Genomic DNA, 18531 nt, shown 5'->3' with positions numbered 1-18531 from the left:
ATGTAGTAGGTCCTTGTGAGCTACCTATGTTGCACATAGCAAGTAAATGTTAATTCCAAACCCCTGTCCCCTGCTTTCCTCTTTGGTAACCATAAGTTTGTTTTCTATGTCCGTGATTCTATTTCTCTTTTATATATAAGTTGATTTGTATCTTTTCCTTTTTTAAAGATTCCACATGTTAAGTGATATCATATGGTATTTGTTTTTTCTCAGTTTGGCTTAGTATGGTAATCTCTAGGTCCATCCGTGTTGCGGCAAATGGCATTATTTTGTTATTTTTTAAGTCTGAGTACTATCCCACTGTATATAGGTTCCACATCTTCTTTGTCCATTCATCTGTCGATGGGCCTTTAGATTGCTTCTGTGTCGTAGCTGTTGTAAATAGTGCTGCTGTGAACGTTGCGGGGCAGGTATCATTTTATTTTATTTATTTATTTATTTTTATTTATTTTTATTTTTTTATTTATTTTTATTTAAATCATGGTTTTCTCCTCTTGTATTTGCCCAAGAGTGGGATTATAGTAGAAAGATTTTTATAAACGTTTTTGCCCCCACCACCACACACACGGAATTTCTTATTTTTCTGTTAATGCATTTAAGACTGAATTTTGGAATCCTGCAGGCCCGATTCTAGAGTCACATGAAGCTGAGATGGACGTTGTAACCGAGACAAGATTGATAATAGCTTGGTGATAACTCCAACCTTCCAGATCAGAACCAAGAAACGGGAGCTCAGGAAGTGAACACTTCATTGACAAAACTGTTGTTTCAGAACCTCCTTATTCTCACTTGAGCACCAACTATGAGCCCGGCAGTTGGACCCATTGATAGCTGGGGGCTGACCTGTGATAGACTTAGGGCCATAAATGAATCTAGAAGGTGATCAGTTTATCCACAAGCAGACTTTTTCTTTCAGTTTTCATGAGGCCCAAAGTTGAGTTGAGTTGAGTTCAGTTCAGTCGCTCAGTTGTGTCCGACTCTTCTCGACCCCAGGAATCGCAGCACGCCAGGCCTCCCTGTCCATCACCAACTCCCGGAGTTCACTCAGACTCACGTCCATTGAGTCAGTGATGCCATCCAGCCATCTCATCCTCTGTTGTCCCCTTCTCCTCCTGCCCCCAATCCCTCCCAGCATCAGAGTCTTTTCCAATGAGTCAACTCTTTGCAGGAGGTGGCCAAAGTACTGGAGTTTCAGCTTTAGCATCATTCCTTCCAAAGAACACCCAGGGCTGATCTCCTTCAGAATGGACTGGTTGGATCTCCTTGCAGTCCAAGGGACTCTCAAGAGTCTTCTCCAACACCACAGTTCAAAAGCATCAATTCTTCGGTGCTCAGCCTTCTTTACAGTCCAACTCTCACCTCCATACATGACCACAGGAAAAACCATAGCCTTGACTAGACGACCTTTGTTGGCAAAGTAATGTCTCTGCTTTTGAATATGCTATCTAGGTTGGTCATAACTCTCCTTCCAAGGACTAAGCGTCTTTTAATTTCATGGCTGCAGTCACCATCTGCAGTGATTTGACACGTGTTTTATTTTTCTTTGCTTTTAATAGTGTGGTGAAATTCTATTTCTGTGAATTACCATTTTGGCAAACAGTGCCAATTTTAAAAGCCAAACTCATTCAGATTTTTATGCAATTCAGTGTAATTTGTGATCACTGTTTTTGTGTCTTGTTAACACAGAAGAAGGGTGGAGGATGGATAACCGAATCACTTTAGTGTACACGCGAACCTGACCAGCATTGTAAATTAACTGTACTTCAGTTAGAAAACAAAAGGAGGAAGAAGAAACACAGGATTCACCTCCTGCTTTGTTATTTAGAATTTTTGTTTTTCTAGCTAAAACGTAAAGGCCTGGGGGCAGTGTTGCTTTACCTGACTGTGGCTTCTGCTTTGCTGTGGGCTCAGAAGCGGATGGTGGTGGTTGTTGAGTATCAGTCGTGTCCAACGCTTTGCTGGGTGGTGGTGGTGGTTGTTCAGTCACTCAGTCGTGTCCGACTCTTTGCAACCCTGTGGACTACAGTATGCCAGGCTTCCCAGTCCTTCACTATCTCCCAGAGTTTGCTCAAACTCATGTCCGTTTAGTCAGTGATGCCATCCAACCATCTCATCCTCTGTCGACCCCTTCTCCTCCTGCCTTCAATCTTTCCCAGCATCAAAGTCTTTTCCAATGAGTCAGCTCTTTGCATCAGGTGGCCAAAGTATTGGAGCTTCAGGTTCCACATCAGTTCTTCCAATGAAAATTCAGGGTTCATTTCCTTTAGGATTGACTGTTTTGATCTCCTTGCTGTCCAAGGGACTCTGGAGAGTCTTTTCCAGCACTGCAGTTCGAAAGCATCGCTTCTTTGGCTCTCAGTCTTCTTTATGGGAGGGTGGTTAGGCTTATTGCAGTCACCTGCCCTGCATGGCTTTTAATTGCAGAGTTTAGTGTTAGATGTTTGAGGTCACATCAAAAACAGAGACAGGTGGCCTCTGCATGGGTGAAATAGTGGGCTGTATTTCTTATTAAAGTGTGCTGTGCCTGAAAGGAGGTAGATTTGCAGCCATTTTGCAAGTATAAGATAGGATTAGTTGTGTCATTTATTTATCGTGCTGGACGAAACATTGTCTCTGTTTGGTCATTCAGGGATTTGGTAGCTCAGTCGTGCGTGGCAAGAGTTTTATAACCTCTGGGTCCAGTTTCGGGTGCCACCCACCTCTCAGGCTTTTGCGAGATGAAGTGTGAAAGATAAATCTGTAGGGCCTACAGTGTAACTGGGCTTCCCTGGTGGACAGTGGTAAAGAATCCTCCTGGCAATGCAGAAGATGCGAGTTTGATCCCTGGGTTGGGAAGATCCTCTGGAGGAGGAAATGGCAACCCACTCCAGTCTTCTTGTCTGGAGAATCCTATGGATAGAAGAGCCTGGAGGGCTGCAGTCCATGGGGTCACAAAGAGTTGGACACGACTGAACGGCAGAGCACACACGCACGTAGTGTAACTAACAGTAACAAGCGGTGTGGTCATCAAGCCCCTGTCTAAGTCCAAGTTCTTAAACTTAATCATTTTCCAGTGATAATTCAGCCAAAGTGTGAACACACGAAACATTTCTCTGAGTAACTTTTTTCGTTTCCACTGCCCAGAATACGCCTGGGGGTATACCAGCAGATCATGTTGATCTACAAAGCATTAGAGATAAGGAGAAATGGAAACTTGCCTTTATTATGTATCTATCGGTAAAATCTCTTTGATGTTTTTTTTTTTTTCCTCTTTTTCCAGAATTCTTCCTGATGATATACCTCCATTCCAAGAAGATGTCCCTAAAGAGAGCCATTCCCCTGTCATGACTTACCCTCAGTCAGCCTCTTACCCTAATTCCGACAGAGAGTGGTCACCCAACGCCAGGTGAGGGGCTGGTGTGTGTCCATGTGTGTTTCCCTGTCCTGGTCTGGAGGATTCCAAGTCAGTCACAGGAGGCATGTTGCACGTGAAATCTATGTAAAAAAAATGAATAGAATTAGAACCCCCAAAATTCAGCTTATGCTAGAAGGTACAGATCAGGATTAAACACGGAACACGAGCAGATCGTAAACTTCTATCTAGTAGCAGAATCAAACTGCAGATATGAAAGCGAAACCACGTGTTAAGTTACATAAAGCTTATTGTCAGGGGGAGAAAACAGTGACAGCGTTTTTGGATACTTCTCCCTAAAGTGAGATTCAGGAGCAGGGCAGCTGCAGTAGGGGCCCTAAGGTCATCTGGGGCTGTGAGAATGATGCCGTCTTCCCCCGCTGCCCTCAGTGATTTTGGTTTCCCCAAAATGGACTCTCAGGGGCCGTAGACTTCCAGGATGAGGTTGAAGAACCACAGCTGCTCAGTGTGCAGAGAAGACTAAAACATTTCAGGCTGTGAAGCCTGCGAGGACACGTGAGCCCTTCTGAGCAGTTTCCAGAGGGACCGCAGGGGACAGATCTGAAGCATGTGGGGATGATTATCACCCCCGTCAGGACAAAAATTTGTTCTTGGGTGGCAAAAAAAATCTTAGATATTACAATAGCCATGTGACCTCCAAAGCGGCATAGTAACATAAGCAGATGTGGAGTATATTCAGGGCATTAAAATTTCATGATGGAGGGAGGGCTGTTAGGAAAGAAAAGGTCTCAGGGGTCTGGCGAGAATGCAGAAGAGATGGGCAGCACTGGTCTAGGTGACAGTGACCTTCTTGGGTTACACATGCTCCTAACGTGTTAGGTTTGCTTCTGGTGTCAGAGCCCCCAAGTCCTGGAACATGCTTCAGGGCTTCCCATCTGAAGTATACACCTCTCCCAGTTCCAGTTTGACTGGAGCGATCTCATTAATGAGACTGCATGGTCATCGCCGTGCGTCGAAGTTGAGGTTGGAGAGAAACAGACGCATCACGTGATCGTGAATGGACATCAGCCAGGGTAGGACTGGAGGCCTGTGGAGTCTCCTCCCAGGGGTCTGTCCGTCCTCAGGCCAGCCCTGTCCGGTAGAAACATAATGCTAAATACATATGTAATTTAAAATTTTCTAGTAACCATCCTTAAAAAGTGTAAAGAAACAGATAAAATTAATTTTGATGATCTATGATGTATTTATTAAAAATTATTTTCAAGTAATCAGATTTTTTTCAAGTCATCGTTTTGTAAAACACTGTGGAACTGTTTCACATTCTCATTTTCACAAGCCTTTGAAGTTGTGTATCTCAACATGTACAGACCCTCTCAGTTTGAACCAGTCACACATCAAATGCTCATAGCCCCATGCAACCTGTGGCTGTCTTGTTGGACTGTATAGGTATAGACCTTTCTAGAACCTCATACATTCTCTCCCGTGGTCTGTGGAGTTATAACCCTAAGGAGGGAAGTACATAAGTACATAGTACTTTAGGAAGAAAATTATGTGGAATATTTAGAAGTCACTAATAGGTAGAAAACTCTGTTCAAACGTTCTACATTAATTTTAAGCATTTAAAACAAATCCTTTAAACACAATCCTGAGTACATTTCTCTGTCTTTTATGTTTTGCTCTATGAGTCCAGAATAATAACCGTGTCAGGTGAGATGATCTGACCACGGTTAAATTAAATTACAAATTAGAATAAATAGACACATATCTATACTTGGGTTTATGTGTTTTCTTTTAAGAGACAATTGCCAGCCCAGATTACCAAACCTTTTGGAGTATGTCATTTGATTAGGCACTAAACTCTGACCCAAGAAAAGCAATTCATTATGGGCCTGCGGATGAAACAGAAAGTGAAACGGGTGTCTTGGCAGTCCTCTGTTTTCATGGTTAAGAAGATCGTGTTGATTTCTCTGTGATTTCAACATGTGGTCCTCTGCCATTGTCAGCTGCCCAAGTACCTTCACCTTCTTATAGGCGTTATTGTGGGAGTAGTCAAATAACTGATAAGAAACTTTGTTTCATTGAATTGACCTCTGATTTCTCTTTCTTTTAATGTGGATCACGTGGTATGCCGTAGCCTGGTAGATTGCAGGAGGCCCCCCCCTCATCTGGCAGTTGCGGCCGAGGGCGGTCTTTCTAGCTCTTGCCCTCCACAGTCTTCCCACTTCCACGCTTCGGAAAGGTAGAGGGGTTATTTTCCCTCTGTGGATGTCTTTATAATAAAAACTTGGCTCTAACTCTTATAAATAAGTAAGTTTTACCATTAACCAAATTACTTATGTGGAGAATCCGTATAGATTCTTGGAAGTGAAAATTTTGATCTAACCCTTACCAATTTATTTATCCACTAACCAAATTACTTATGAAGAAAATACATATAGATTATTTCTTTTCCTTTCATTTTAAGCACTTGTAGACGGTTATATTTTTTTAAAGTACTAAGTTTGACTCTGGAAATTAGGGTTAAGCATAGAGTCCTTTCTAATTTTCTGATGTGCTTTGAAAAATAGAATAAGGAATTGAAGATTGGGATATGATCTTTGTGTCTGGGGTTGTTCAACAAATAAGTTTACAAAACTTTTTTCAGATATCACTTAAGCATGTCTGCCTGCCCATTTAGTCACTCAATTGTGTCCGACTGTGACCCCATGGACTGTAGCTCCCCAGGCAAGAATACTGCAGTGGGTTGCCATCCCTTCTTGAGGGAATCTTCACGATCCAGGGATTGAACCAGGTCTCCTGCATTGCAGGCAGATTTTTTTTTACCATCTGAGCCACTAGGGAAATCCCATCATTTAAGCATAAGGAGAGTTATTATTGTAACTCAATAAATAGCTTATAGATTTTCTGAGTAATATGATCAGATGCGTCCACAGCATTTGTAGAATAGAATTTTGGAGAGTAGCATAGGATGGACCAGAAGGTTCAGAATCCTAGGTTAGCGTAGGATGGACCAGAAGGTTCAGAATCCTAGGTTAGTGTAGGATGGACCAGAAGGTTCAGAATCCTAGGTTAGAGTTTTCATTTGATGCAGAAGCCATAGGTTCCTGCCTCCATTCCCTTGGAATTGCCCACACTTTGACCTGCCTGCTTTGTAAAAATGAGCAGTGACGCCGTGATTAACTTCTGCCTGGGAAACTGGTTTTCTTTTTGAAGAACCAAGTCTTGGGATATATTTAATACTTCCCTCCCAGGTTATGGGTGTGGAACAAAGGCCATTTTAAAATGAGGTCAGCTAAGTTGTGAGCAGTTATATAACTGATGTGCCTAAATGGGATTTCAGCAAAAATGCTGATAGTGATTATGGCTAATTAATGCATTATTGATACAGATCAGTCAGTGTGACCTTGAAGCTTACTTTTTTGAACAACCTTTGATCTTGAAAGTCTCATATTCGATAATGGGCAATTTTGGAATCCTTTTCTCGTCAGTCACACTCAGTGTCAGGAGTCTCTTCCCCCGTTTATGTCCCATCTGTCTGAATTCCCTCAACACTCAGCACAAATGGTCCATGTGTATTTGGGTGCAGCGTCCTTCTGTGGGGCTGGTGTGGCTGGGGGCATGTGACTGAGGGGTGGTGCGCCCGGCGTATGGATCACACAGGGCTCGGTCCTTTGTGAATCTGAATTTGCCCACCTCAGCATCTCGATGGCTTGTAGCTTTCATCACAGGATCAGATGTTAAGAATTCTGGATTTGGGCAGGGTGATGGAGACCTGTTTTCAGTGTTTACATTCTCCTAGAGCAGGGATCCGTACACTACAGCCCGTGACCCCAGTCTGGCCCACCCTCTGTTTCTTTAGTTTTATGGGGGCACAGCCAGTTTGTCCACATAATGTTTGTGGCTGCATTTCCACCACAAGGGCAGGCTCGAGTTGTTGCCACAAAGACCACATAACCCCCAGAGCCTGGAGTTCTTGCTGTCTGGCCTCTTATAGAGGAAGTTTGCTGACACTTGGCTCCAGAGCAGGCTCAGTCTAGAGGGCTTTACTTTAGTGCAGTGGATACTGTTCCAGAGAATTGTTATAGCAAAATAAAAAAATATGTTCCTTTTAAGCAAACAGTTTGAGGTTTGGGTGCTGCGCTGATGAGGGTAGGAAGCCAGTTACGATGGGCTTCCCCCTTGATGCCTCCAGAGAATCATCCAGGTCAGAACTGTCGGCACAAGGGCCCCTTGCTGGAGGCCACAATGCTCCCTTTGCACATTTCATGGTCCTGAACATGTAATTCTGGACACCTCAGTGCCAGAAGAGCCTCGACCCTCAGGAGAAAAGCAGAATTAGGAAACTGGAGGAAGCAAGAGAAAGGAGGTGATAAGCACTTTCTCTCTCAGATGTCTGGAGGGTCCAGAGTTCCTTCTCAGGGGGCAGCTTTCTGAAGGGCATAGTGTGTGTGTGTGTGTGTGTGTGTGTGTAGAGGTGTCCCCTTGGTTACATACCCACAGTATGCGACCTCAGGCTCCTCCTCTCTGCAGACTGGCCACATCGAGCCTGAAGGCTGCCACATGCCTTTCCAAGGATGGAGGGTGCGGATGCCAAGGAAGGAGGGACCAGCCCATGTCTACTTCAGTGTGAAATGATGCAGAGGAGCATTGAATCTATTTGTCTGAAAGGCTGGACTAAAGACAGCCAGCGTCAGTTTAGCCGTTAAAGGCCCCCATCTGTCTGAGACAAGCTGTGGTTCATCTACGAGCTCACCTTGTCCCGACAGGCAAGTTCTGTCTCCTCGAAGCTGAGGCCTGACTCAAGCAGATACGTGAGACCAAGCACATTATGTGAGGTACTTGAGAAAGCCCGTGTGAGGTGTGAGAGAAGGTGGAAAAGGAGAATTGCAGGGCTTTCTTTCTCACGTCATTAAAACTGTTGTCTGAAAGGAAAGGGTATAGAGGAGATCAAAGACTGAAATAATCAAGTGGGTCTTTTTTTCTCATCCATATGTTATTTAGAAGGCTCCAAGAATTTTGTGCCTAAATCGATGGTTTCTGTGGTTGGACAGAAGTAAGACAGCTCGGGTCTCAGGAGAGAAAAATATAGAAAACGTGGAGACACGAATGCAAGTCACAACCACTTAAAAGCTCGTTTGAGAATTAAGCCTCGTGCTGTGTTGTAGTAGGAAGAGTCTTAGCAAATAGGAATCTGGGAAGTATTTCTTGAAGATAAAATATTTTGCAGAATCTCAGCTCAGAGAGCCCTGCATGTTAGTGAGTTACTGGTAGCATCCAGCATTTGTGGTAAAGTTGACATATGATCCATTTCCTTGTTTTCAAAGTTGGTGCAGATGTATACATATCTTGATGGGTGCATGTCCGAGATGGCCCGGACCTATTGCAGCTGTGTGAGAGTTGAGGAGTTTGGTTTGGAAATTGGGCTTGCCAGGAGCATTGAGATCAGAGAGAGGCCTGCAAAGATGGCAGCAAATTTTTTTCTTCCCTTTTCCATTTCATCTCTTTTTTTTCCATTTCCCCCTTTTAAATGCTACTTCTCATCTTTACTTGGAATTTGGCAGCAGGCTGGGACAAGGTTACCCAAATGGGGGGTGCCTTCTCCCGGGCGCGTGTTCTGTCCACTCCTGGTGGCCACAGAGGGGATAGTCACAAAGCTGTGGTTGCAAGGCAGTGGTGTGTTGGGGCCGTTTTCTAGCTTCTCTGAACCATAGAATGCTGGGCACAAAAACATTTCCAAAGTTTCTCTTCCCACTTTAATCTTCCATTTGTGTTTCCTTAAGTCCTTCAGTTTCCCGACCCTCAACACCTAAAAGTGATTCAGAACTGGTCAGCAAATCTGCGGATAGGACAATTCAGAAGAATAATCTAGAAATGCTCTGGCTCTGGGGAGAACTGCCCCAAGCCACAAAGGTAGGTTTTTTTTTTTTTTTCCTTCCTTATTTCTGCCATCCATCAAAGGTAGTTTCTGAAGACATGAAATAGTCACAGTCTTTTCTTTCAAGAAATTTTATTTCATATTCCAATTTGTTATAAGAATCTCAAACTATATTATGGTATTTCAAGCTGGGTATTTGTAAATACTGTAAGACCCTTAGAAGATGCTACCACCTCTTGTATCCCCAGTAAATCTTTGTGATGTGAATAAATAAATGAGTGAGTAAGTGAAGACTGAAAGCATTTCTGTGATAACTCAAACAGCTCTTTGGAGAGTAGGTATGTTGAGGCTGAAGCTGTGGGTTCATTACCTTTCTAGGTTATATTTAGCTTTCGTGGAAAATGCTGATTTCTCTGCCTATAAGCGGTCATGCTGACCCAGCCAGCCATCTTTACAAATACATGTCATCTGTTGCTGGAGAAACGGCACAAATGTGCAAACCTATCACTTTTGGCAAAACAGTTCCGGCCACAGATCCACTATTGCATTGTTTTCTTCTGTGCTCGAAGCTGTAGGATCAGATGCAGAAATGCATACCCGCTCCCCGCTTTCCAGCCCATAAGTTGCGTTTTGATTTCTGTTTGGATAAAACTTTTCCATAACTGGAAATTCCTTGGAGAGTTAGCGTCAGAAATGCCCTTTTTCCACTCATGGGAACCAGCCACCAAATCTGCCCTTGTTCACTCACGTTTTGGGGGTGGACTTTATTAAACTGTAACACACATGCAGAGAAACACCCAGATCCTGAGTGCAAAGATTGAAACATCTTCACTTCACACACTTTACACAGGTGAATATGTCCACGTGACCTGCACCCAGACCAGGACTAAATCAGTACTTGGAAGCCCCCCGACCCTTTGCAATAACTGTTCTGATGCCTCCCCCCCAATAATGATAAACCCAATCTTGACTTTATAGCAGAGTTTAGTTTTGCAAGGCTTGTCCTGTTACCATGTGTCATAATTCACTTTCAGCACCTTGATGGCCCTGTGGTGTGAATACATTCCCCTTTCTCCCGCTGGACACTTGTGTTAGATTGGTGGTCTCATTCAGTCACTTACTCACTCACTCCCATTTGTTTTATATGAAAGTTCATTTGCTTTGGAAATACTGTCCTTGGTTTCCAGACCTTTCGGCAGGTATGGGAGTCGCCAGGTGTGCCACCCACTCCCACCCGCCAAGGCTTCACTGTGTCCTGTACAAGTGTGCCTGCCCAGGGCCCTTTGGTTGACTCGACGCTTCTCTGACCTTTTCTCTCTCCCTCCCTCCCTGCCCCTTTGATCCAGTCCTCGCCACACAAGATGAAAGAGTCCAGCCCGTTGAACAGCAGGAAAATCTGTGATAAAATGCACTTCCAAGCCATCCACAGTGAATCTTCAGATGCCTTCAGTGACCAGTCGCCAACACTGGTCAGGGCATCTCCGGTGCAGCCACTGCTGGAGCAGAACAAGCCTCAGACAGAGATACAGTTTGTGAACGAAGATGACGTTGAGGCCTTGGGAGCAGCGGCCCCACCTTTACCCACGATCGAGGAGCCCAAAGCCCCTTCTGCCAACACTGCCCCAGTAGCTGCAAGCAAGACGGACTCGCCTTCCAGGAAAAAGGGTGAGAAAGCCAATGCTTCCCAGTGCCTTCCTGTGCACTGGGGGCTCTACCCACCACAGTCTCTCCCCCGCCCCAAAGTTCAGGATTCTTCAGAGGGGAGACAGGACATCTCTCCTGTTCAGTCCCTTGCCCTTTTGCTGAATATGTGTTTTCTCAGAATTGAGTTGTAGAAAATCTAACCTGAAGGAGGCCTCGGGGATGGTGCAGTGATCCACCCCCACCGCCCTCCACTGTACAGGTCAGGGATGCTGGGGTCCCCCAGGCTGGGACTGCACCAGACACTGATGATGAAGCCAGTCTGCACCCCGCTTTCCTTGCCCCTGGTTTCCCTCTAGTGCATTGCCCTGTGTTAATTTCTGCATACTGTGTGTCACTGTTTCAAGTGATTACTTGTTTGTTTTTTTGCCTGACTTTTGTACTAGAACCTATGTTCGGTCAAGAATATTTCTGTCCTTTTACCTGTTTCCTTGGTGTTTCGTATAGTGGTTGGCGCATGGTGGGGGCTCCATACATGTAGTCAAATGCCCACCTGGCTGCCTGTCCAGACCAATGACATGAAGCCCCACCTGTTGGCCGCATGGCTTTGTGCGCATTGGTTCTAGTCTGTATGAACCGATGATGTAATTCTTTGGTTGCAGTAAACTGGAAGGCTGCAGTCTTGGTGCCCAGGGGCCAACGATGTACCATTCAGGAGGCTTCAGAGTACTGTTGCGAAAGTGCTCAGTGAAAGCTTTGCTGTTTAGTGATAATAACAAACCAGTACCGATAATAGTAAAAATAACCATCACTGTGTCAGTGTGCTGAGTGCTTAGTACCTCTCGGCCCCTCCCAGCTGGGGAGCTGAGGCTCACTGAAGCTACCTGACTCACTCAGTGGACCCTTGTGAGCAGATCTGCACATGGTGCTCAAGTGCTCTTTCTAGAGAGGCTCGGAAGTCTGTAAGGTTGCATCTGAAGAACGGTGCTCTGACCTGACCCGTGTGCCCTTTCAGACAAACGAAGCCGACACCTGGGGGCTGACGGCGTCTACTTAGATGACCTCACAGACATGGATCCCGAAGTCGCCGCCCTGTATTTCCCCAAAAAGTAAGAGCCCTTTTTATGCTTCCTATTGTTTTGTATGTGTTAACCTGGGCGCCGCTTTTTCCTTATACTTGATTAGAAAGTGAGTGAGAAAAAGTTGCAGGAGTCCCACGTTTTACTGTGAGGAGCAACTGGTCAAAGCATGGACCCTGTGTAGACGTGGGGGCATGGCTGTCCACCCCTCCTGGGATGGCTTTTGAGTCGGGGCACAGGCTCCAGGCCATCTCCCCAGGTACACCAAGGTGATGTTGCAGCGGTCAGTGATCCTCATCCCAGATCAGCTATGCACAGCCCTGCCCCTCCCCAGGGCAAGTCCCCTGGGGCCTCCGGGGGCCCCCATCTGGGATTCCCATCATTTGTGGGGAGTCCTGGCTCCGCAGAGGGCGTGACAGGACCGTGGCCTCTTGGGACGGCATGCTCTCTCTTCATCAATTCCAGTGCATTTGGGAGAAAAACGCAGGGAGGCGTAGGGGTTAAAAATGGTAATTTTTCCTCCTAAGGTCATTCATGTAGCTCGTGTGCCTGCCATGGCGCCTTAGTGAGGGTCTGCTGGGATGACACCGTTTGTCCCTCTAACTGCCGGGGTCACCTGACATCTGAGTGCGGCATCCCTCCCGCCCCCCAGGCTCGGGAAGCCCTCCTCACAGCCCCTCCCTCTCCTCTCCTTCCAGCGGAGACCCTTCTGGGCTCACGAAACCCACCAGCGACAACGGAGCCCGCTCCGCCAACCAGTCCCCTCAGTCCGTGGGCAGCTCTGGCGTCGATAGCGGCGTGGAGAGCACGTCGGACGGCCTGAGGGACCTGCCGTCCATCGCCATCTCCCTGTGCGGGGGCCTCAGCGACAACCGGGAGATCACCAAAGGTACCGCGGGGCCGCCGCCATCTTTGAGCCGGCAGCGCCCCCTGGTGGCCGCCGGCTGGACCGGCCCGAAGCCCCGGCCTCATGAAGGAGCGCCACGTGACTCACTGTGGCTCAGGACCCAAATGTTGCTGCTCGGCTGGCTGGCTGACCGCAGTGTCTGCAGGGCGCGCGCGCGCACACACACACACACACACACACACAGCCCCAGGCGACAACAAGGCCACTGGGGTCACTGGTCGTCAGGCATGTTTGAGCACAGCTTGTGCCCGTCCTGCAGTGGGGTGGGACCATGTGGTGGGGCCCAGGGATGGTGGCAACGTCAACACTGGGAAGAGTGTGTAGCAAGTGTACAGAAACGCTGGAGGAGGGAGGGGTGTCTGAGTGAGCCCTGGACCCTTCCTGGCTGTGTCAGAAGGGTGTCTCAAGTTTGGCTAAGGTGATCTGAGTTAAATCATAGCCCCCACCCTATTTTTATCCCTAGTTTCCCAGGGTCTCATGCTATTTACATGGTGAGGTGGCCCCGAGACCTCCAGAGAGTGCAGTCAGCCATTGCAGCTGATGGCCCCTGTACCAGGTGGCCCTAGGTGTCCCCACCTGCTTTAGGCAGGTCACTGAGCTTTCATTCATGACTTTCTCCATCCTCATGACTACTGGTGAGGAGGTGGGTGTGGAAGTTCACGCCAATGACTGTGACTCAGACCTAGGTGACCATGCCTTGAGCTCCAGTCGTCTGCTTCTGCAGGGGCCTGTGTTTATGGTGTGTGCCACATGCCTGCTCCCGTGTAAACACATGTGCCCTGATTAAGGGTGCACTTGTCCCCCATCCTCTGACTGCCACCATCTCTCTTCATTTCTGCACAGACACAGCCCCCAAAACTAACTGAAGGCCCCTTGACAAATAAATTTGATAGGATTGTCTGCGTAGCTGGATGGCATAAACTCTCAGAAGATACTTGTGAGGGAGTGAAAACAGGCCTGGTGTTTGTACTAAATCTTCTTTGTATTCCTTCCTCCTTTGCCTTCACAGATGCATTTTTGGAACAGGCTGTGTCATATCAGCAGTTTGCGGACAACCCTGCTCTCATTGATGACCCCAATCTCGTGGTGAAGATCGGAAATAAGTAAGTTCCTCCCAAAAGTCATTTCAGCCGTCGTGTGATTACTGTTCAGCTTCAGCTTCTCAGCTACAGAGACCTGGACAGTAACCCTTAGAAATGTATAAACTTAAGTCTCCGTTAAAAATCTATTATTGTCTCTTCACTATTGGCAAAATGCTGCATCACTTATATGGTTGGAATGTTGATGTAACTTCAGCTGCACCAGATTTTACAATGGGACGTGTGACATCACAGCCCTGGCCTCTATCACAAGATAGACCGTGCACCCATCCCTTGAAAGCTTTGTTGTCTGGGGTCAAGGGATGTGCACGTATTTTTACAGGCTGTTGGCAAACTTTTCCCCATTAGAGGAAGCCACAGGTGTTTATGTGTTAACTGAGGGTCCTCGTTTCCTTTTCCCTGAAGTGTGGGCAAGAAATGCTCCAGCACATCAGTGGCTTGACGCCCAGTGGGGCGTGGGCTGCTCTCAGCTGGTTGCTGGGTCACCTGCCATGTCGTTTGTCCTGTTGCCACAGTGGCCGCTGGGGGTTTGGCTGGAGGAAGGGCTTCTGCAAGGGTGGGGCATGTGGCGGCTGACCTGGGGTGCTTGCCACAGTACTGGGCTCTTTAAGGACCCTCTGAACGTCTAGAGCCTCACATGACCGCTTCTCGGGACATTAGAGGTCTGAGCCTTGGTATACTGACCACTTTTCCTTGTTTTGTGTCAGATACTATAACTGGACCACAGCGGCGCCTCTGCTCCTGGCCATGCAGGCCTTCCAGAAACCATTGCCAAAGGTGAGCTTTACCACGAGAAAGAAAAGGGACATGAAAATGATGGCTCACTGAGTCTGGGGGATTGGAATTTAGCTTTTATTTTCGACTTCCCTGGTAGCTCAGACGGTAAAGGGTCTGTCTACAATGCATGAGACCTGGGTTCTATTCCTGGGTTGGGAAGATCGCCTGGAGAAGGAAATGGCAACCCACTCCAGTACTCTTGCCTGGTAAATCCCATGAATGGAGGAGCCCGGTAGGCCACAGTCCATGGGGTAACAAAGAGTCGGACACAACTGAGCAACTTCGCTTTCTTTCATTTTCTTTAGAAACCATGAGGTTAATTACACTGTGCTGGTTGGAAGTTCATGGGTATAAACTGCAGGGGTCTCCCTTGCACTTTGAATGTCCTTCTCCCTTCTCTCATCAAAGCAAAAGCTCCCAGTGGAGGCAGCGCCAGACCGAGTCCTGCCTCTCCAGGATTCCTGTCCCCGCACCTGCCGTGCCAGGGATACAGATAGGGGCAAAGCAGGTGGATGCTGAGCCCAAGGGTGATGAGGGTAGAAGGATGAAGGAGGGGAGCAGGGTAGTACTATACCAGACACCAGCTGCCCACACTCACATCAGGCCTGGCTCAGCCCGGAAGCAGGCTAGGGGCTGATTGGCCAAGGAGGAGCAAGTGGGCAGCTCCTGGCTGCACCTGAGAGCAGGTGAGCAGCTGCAGAAAAGAGCCAGGGTGACAGGCAGATGCACTGCAGTGACCCACCATGCCCGTGTCCTCGCCCTGCCGGTTCCCTGGCCTCTCCTGGAATTGATCGCTTTCCGGCATTGGGTCTTTGTTCCAAATGCTCGGTTCTTTCGGCTGCAGAGCCCACATCTCACAGTTGCATCCTTCACATGCTTAGCAAAAGCTTTGTGCTGCTGTGGATATTGTGGCCTGTCAGGTAGTTCTCATACCTGAGGGTCGTGCAGGTCTATTTTGACTTTGTTTAGCTCACGTTCTCTCCTTTGTGGCTGTGTGTGCGTACGTGCGCACGTGCTTTGGGATTGTGACTGCATCTTTCGTGGAGCTTTATCTGTGAGTATTCTTTGTGGACTGAGCTGAGGGCCTGTGCTCCAGAGTGGGTTCTGTTTTGTCCTTGGCAGGTTCTGTATAGTGTTTGTGGCCCAGGGCAAGTTTTTATCTTACATGTCTCAGTTCTTACAAGTCAGTGAGAAGAAAGACTAGTGCAATAGAAATTTACTGATAAAGGCTATATAGTTCATAGAAAAAGAAATACACATGACTCCTGAACTTAAAGAAATTAGTCTTTGTGGTAGGCAGCCTAAATTATTGTACAGGTTGTCAGTAATTTTTTGGACTCTGTGTTTTGTGTTTATTTAATAAGAGAAATTATTTTTATGCAGAGACTTCATCAGTCTTATCTTTTGAGGCTGCTAGGTTTTGTATCACACTTGGAATGGCCCTGCTTCCCATTTCCAAAACTTATGAAAATATGCCCTGTCTTTTCTTCCAACATTTTCTTAAATCTTTGATCCATCTTGATTTTATTTTGAAAGTCATGAGTTGAGGTATCAGAAATTAAATCAGTGATTTTTTTTGTTTTTTTCCCAAGCTGGTTATTGAATCAGGATGCTTTGGTTGCAGGAAACGAAATGATTACAAGTGACTAGAATAACAGGGGTTTATTATTTGACATAATAAGAATCTTAGAGGTTTGTAGTTTCAGGCTGGATGAAGCTGGATGAGCTTCTCTGATTTTCCTAGCTTCCCCTTTATGATCCCAAGATGATTTATCCAACAGCTCCTCATATAAGTGTCCAAAATAGGAAGGATGGAGACAGGCTTCTCACATTTAATTGGCCACAGTTTGGTTACATGATCACCTCTCAGCCAGTTGTTGGCAACACAGTGGAATGGCCATGAGTGGTGCAGAACAATCTAAGTTTCTCCCCCAGACTTGAGCCTGCCTTCATGGAACATAGTGCAGTCTGATTCTTGAGCAGAGTTTTGGCTGTGATGGTGAGAACCAAAGGGGGTGGTTCACCCAGGGAGTCAACTGAGAGGGTCATGGTTGGTTCCCTAATTATCTCCATACCTTTCATTATATAACTCTCTACCCATTGATATGCAATTACAACTTTATCTTATATTACATTCCCCTGTGAATTTAGGTTTATTTCTGGACTTTGTCTTCTGTTCTAATAATATGTTAAATTATGTCCCAAGACTGCATTCTTTTAATTACTGTAAGTTTTAAATATATTTTAATATCTAGTAAGGCTTATGCCTGAGCTTCCCAGGTGGCACTAGTGGTAAAAAAAAACCCACCTGCCAGTGCAGGAAGTATAAAAGACATGGGCTCAATCCCTGGATTGGGAAGATCCCCTGGAGGAGGGCATGGCAACCCACTCCAGTATTCTGAAGCGGCAAAGCACACACACATGCCAGGCTTATGTCTACTTATTTTCAGTTTTCTTGGCCATTTCTGTTTGTTTTATAAATGAACTTTACAACCAGTTTGTCTAGGTTTGAAAATAATCCTGTTTTTTTTTTTTTTTTTAAATTGGAATTTTGTTTAATATATGGATGAAATAGAAATAGGAGGAGTAGGGTAATTGACATCTTTGTGAATTGTCCTGTTCATGAATAGGGGGGCTTGTTCAGTGTATTCAGGTTTTCTTTTGTGTCAGGTAGGGATTCTTAAATGATAAAAAGAAGCACACTTCAGGCTAAATACATGAATTATTTATCTTTCCACTTACCTGCAACTTGTTTGGTTGAAAGACAATTCTCTCGTTACTAGCTGAGATATTAGTGCCTGAGAGTTCCATAAACCAAAGAAGGGAAATTAGATAATATTTACTTTGGTACTTGAATTAGCCTCAAGGTGACTATTTTGTTCTTTAAAATATGTAGAAAATTGTTACTATTTTTTAAAATTTATTGAAGTACAACTGATTTACAAAGAATATTACTAATTAATATTTAATCTCCTATTCAACTTGCATTTATTTAGGAAAAGAGTATGGATTTTCTTTTTAATATTTGAGCTTTTAAGTCAAATGCATCTATGAATATTCAGTTTGCCCAAATTTGGAAATTTACATCTACTAAAAAGATCCCATGCATTTTACTTTTTGTTTAAAACTTTACCTTGTACCTCATATTAGTCATTTCATTTTTCATTTTATAATCATCTTATTGAGAATAACAGTATCTTAATCAGTAAACCACTTTAATTTGAAAACTTGCTGTCTGACTAATCACTAATGATTTTCAATGCTTTCTTTTTCTGTTGTTGTTGTGTTGTATTTTATTTGTTGTTTGTTTATTCCTTTAACATCTTCTTAAGTCTTCATGCCTAAGTTACCTTAATGTAATTTTGGATGCCATTAGGTTTTGCTTCTCGAAAATTTTTAATCCACAAATAGTATGTCGTGTTTTCTCTGATTTTTCTTTGTTTTTTCTTTTTTTTTTAAATCTTACTTTATTTTGCATGTGCGTGTCTTTTGGTTTGAATGTGCTAAGTTGATCTTTTTTTGGTTCCATTATTTATGTTACCATCCATTTAAAACAGGCCACGGTGGAGTCTATCATGAGGGATAAGATGCCCAGAAAGGGAGGAAGATGGTGGTTTTCATGGAGGGGAAGAAACACCACAATCAAAGAGGTAAGCTTGGAAAACACAAGTGTTTCTGCCTGGCTCAGCAAGGGCTTGCGTGTCAGTGAGCAAAGCCGTCACACTGAGCCAGGAGCCAGCTCTGCCACCGTGCAGGCGAAGGCAGCGCAGAACAAGGGGAGGTGGAGAAGGACCGGGATG

The 18531-nt window shown here is 45.5% G+C and overlaps 1 protein-coding gene across 2 annotated transcripts in view; it reads left to right on the top strand.

Moving 5' to 3' along the window:
• Positions 1 to 18531, top strand: part of LPIN1 (lipin 1) — a 129191-nt gene that overhangs the window by 84114 nt on the left and 26546 nt on the right. Inside the window, exons 6-14 of one of the 2 annotated variants that reach the window (XM_055540905.1) lie at positions 3260 to 3385; positions 5487 to 5591; positions 9133 to 9262; positions 10574 to 10892; positions 11884 to 11977; positions 12646 to 12836; positions 13864 to 13957; positions 14662 to 14731; positions 18289 to 18381. In XM_055540905.1, the coding sequence (XP_055396880.1) occupies positions 3260 to 3385; positions 5487 to 5591; positions 9133 to 9262; positions 10574 to 10892; positions 11884 to 11977; positions 12646 to 12836; positions 13864 to 13957; positions 14662 to 14731; positions 18289 to 18381 (1222 nt within the window). The remainder of the gene's footprint in view (positions 1 to 3259; positions 3386 to 5486; positions 5592 to 9132; positions 9263 to 10573; positions 10893 to 11883; positions 11978 to 12645; positions 12837 to 13863; positions 13958 to 14661; positions 14732 to 18288; positions 18382 to 18531) is intronic. The other variant, XM_055540906.1, reaches the window with a different exon arrangement.

Source organism: Bubalus kerabau, chromosome 11 (assembly GCF_029407905.1).
Source record: "Bubalus kerabau isolate K-KA32 ecotype Philippines breed swamp buffalo chromosome 11, PCC_UOA_SB_1v2, whole genome shotgun sequence".
Classification (NCBI taxonomy): domain Eukaryota; kingdom Metazoa; phylum Chordata; class Mammalia; order Artiodactyla; family Bovidae; genus Bubalus; species Bubalus kerabau.
This window is presented reverse-complemented; position numbering and strand designations above follow the sequence as displayed.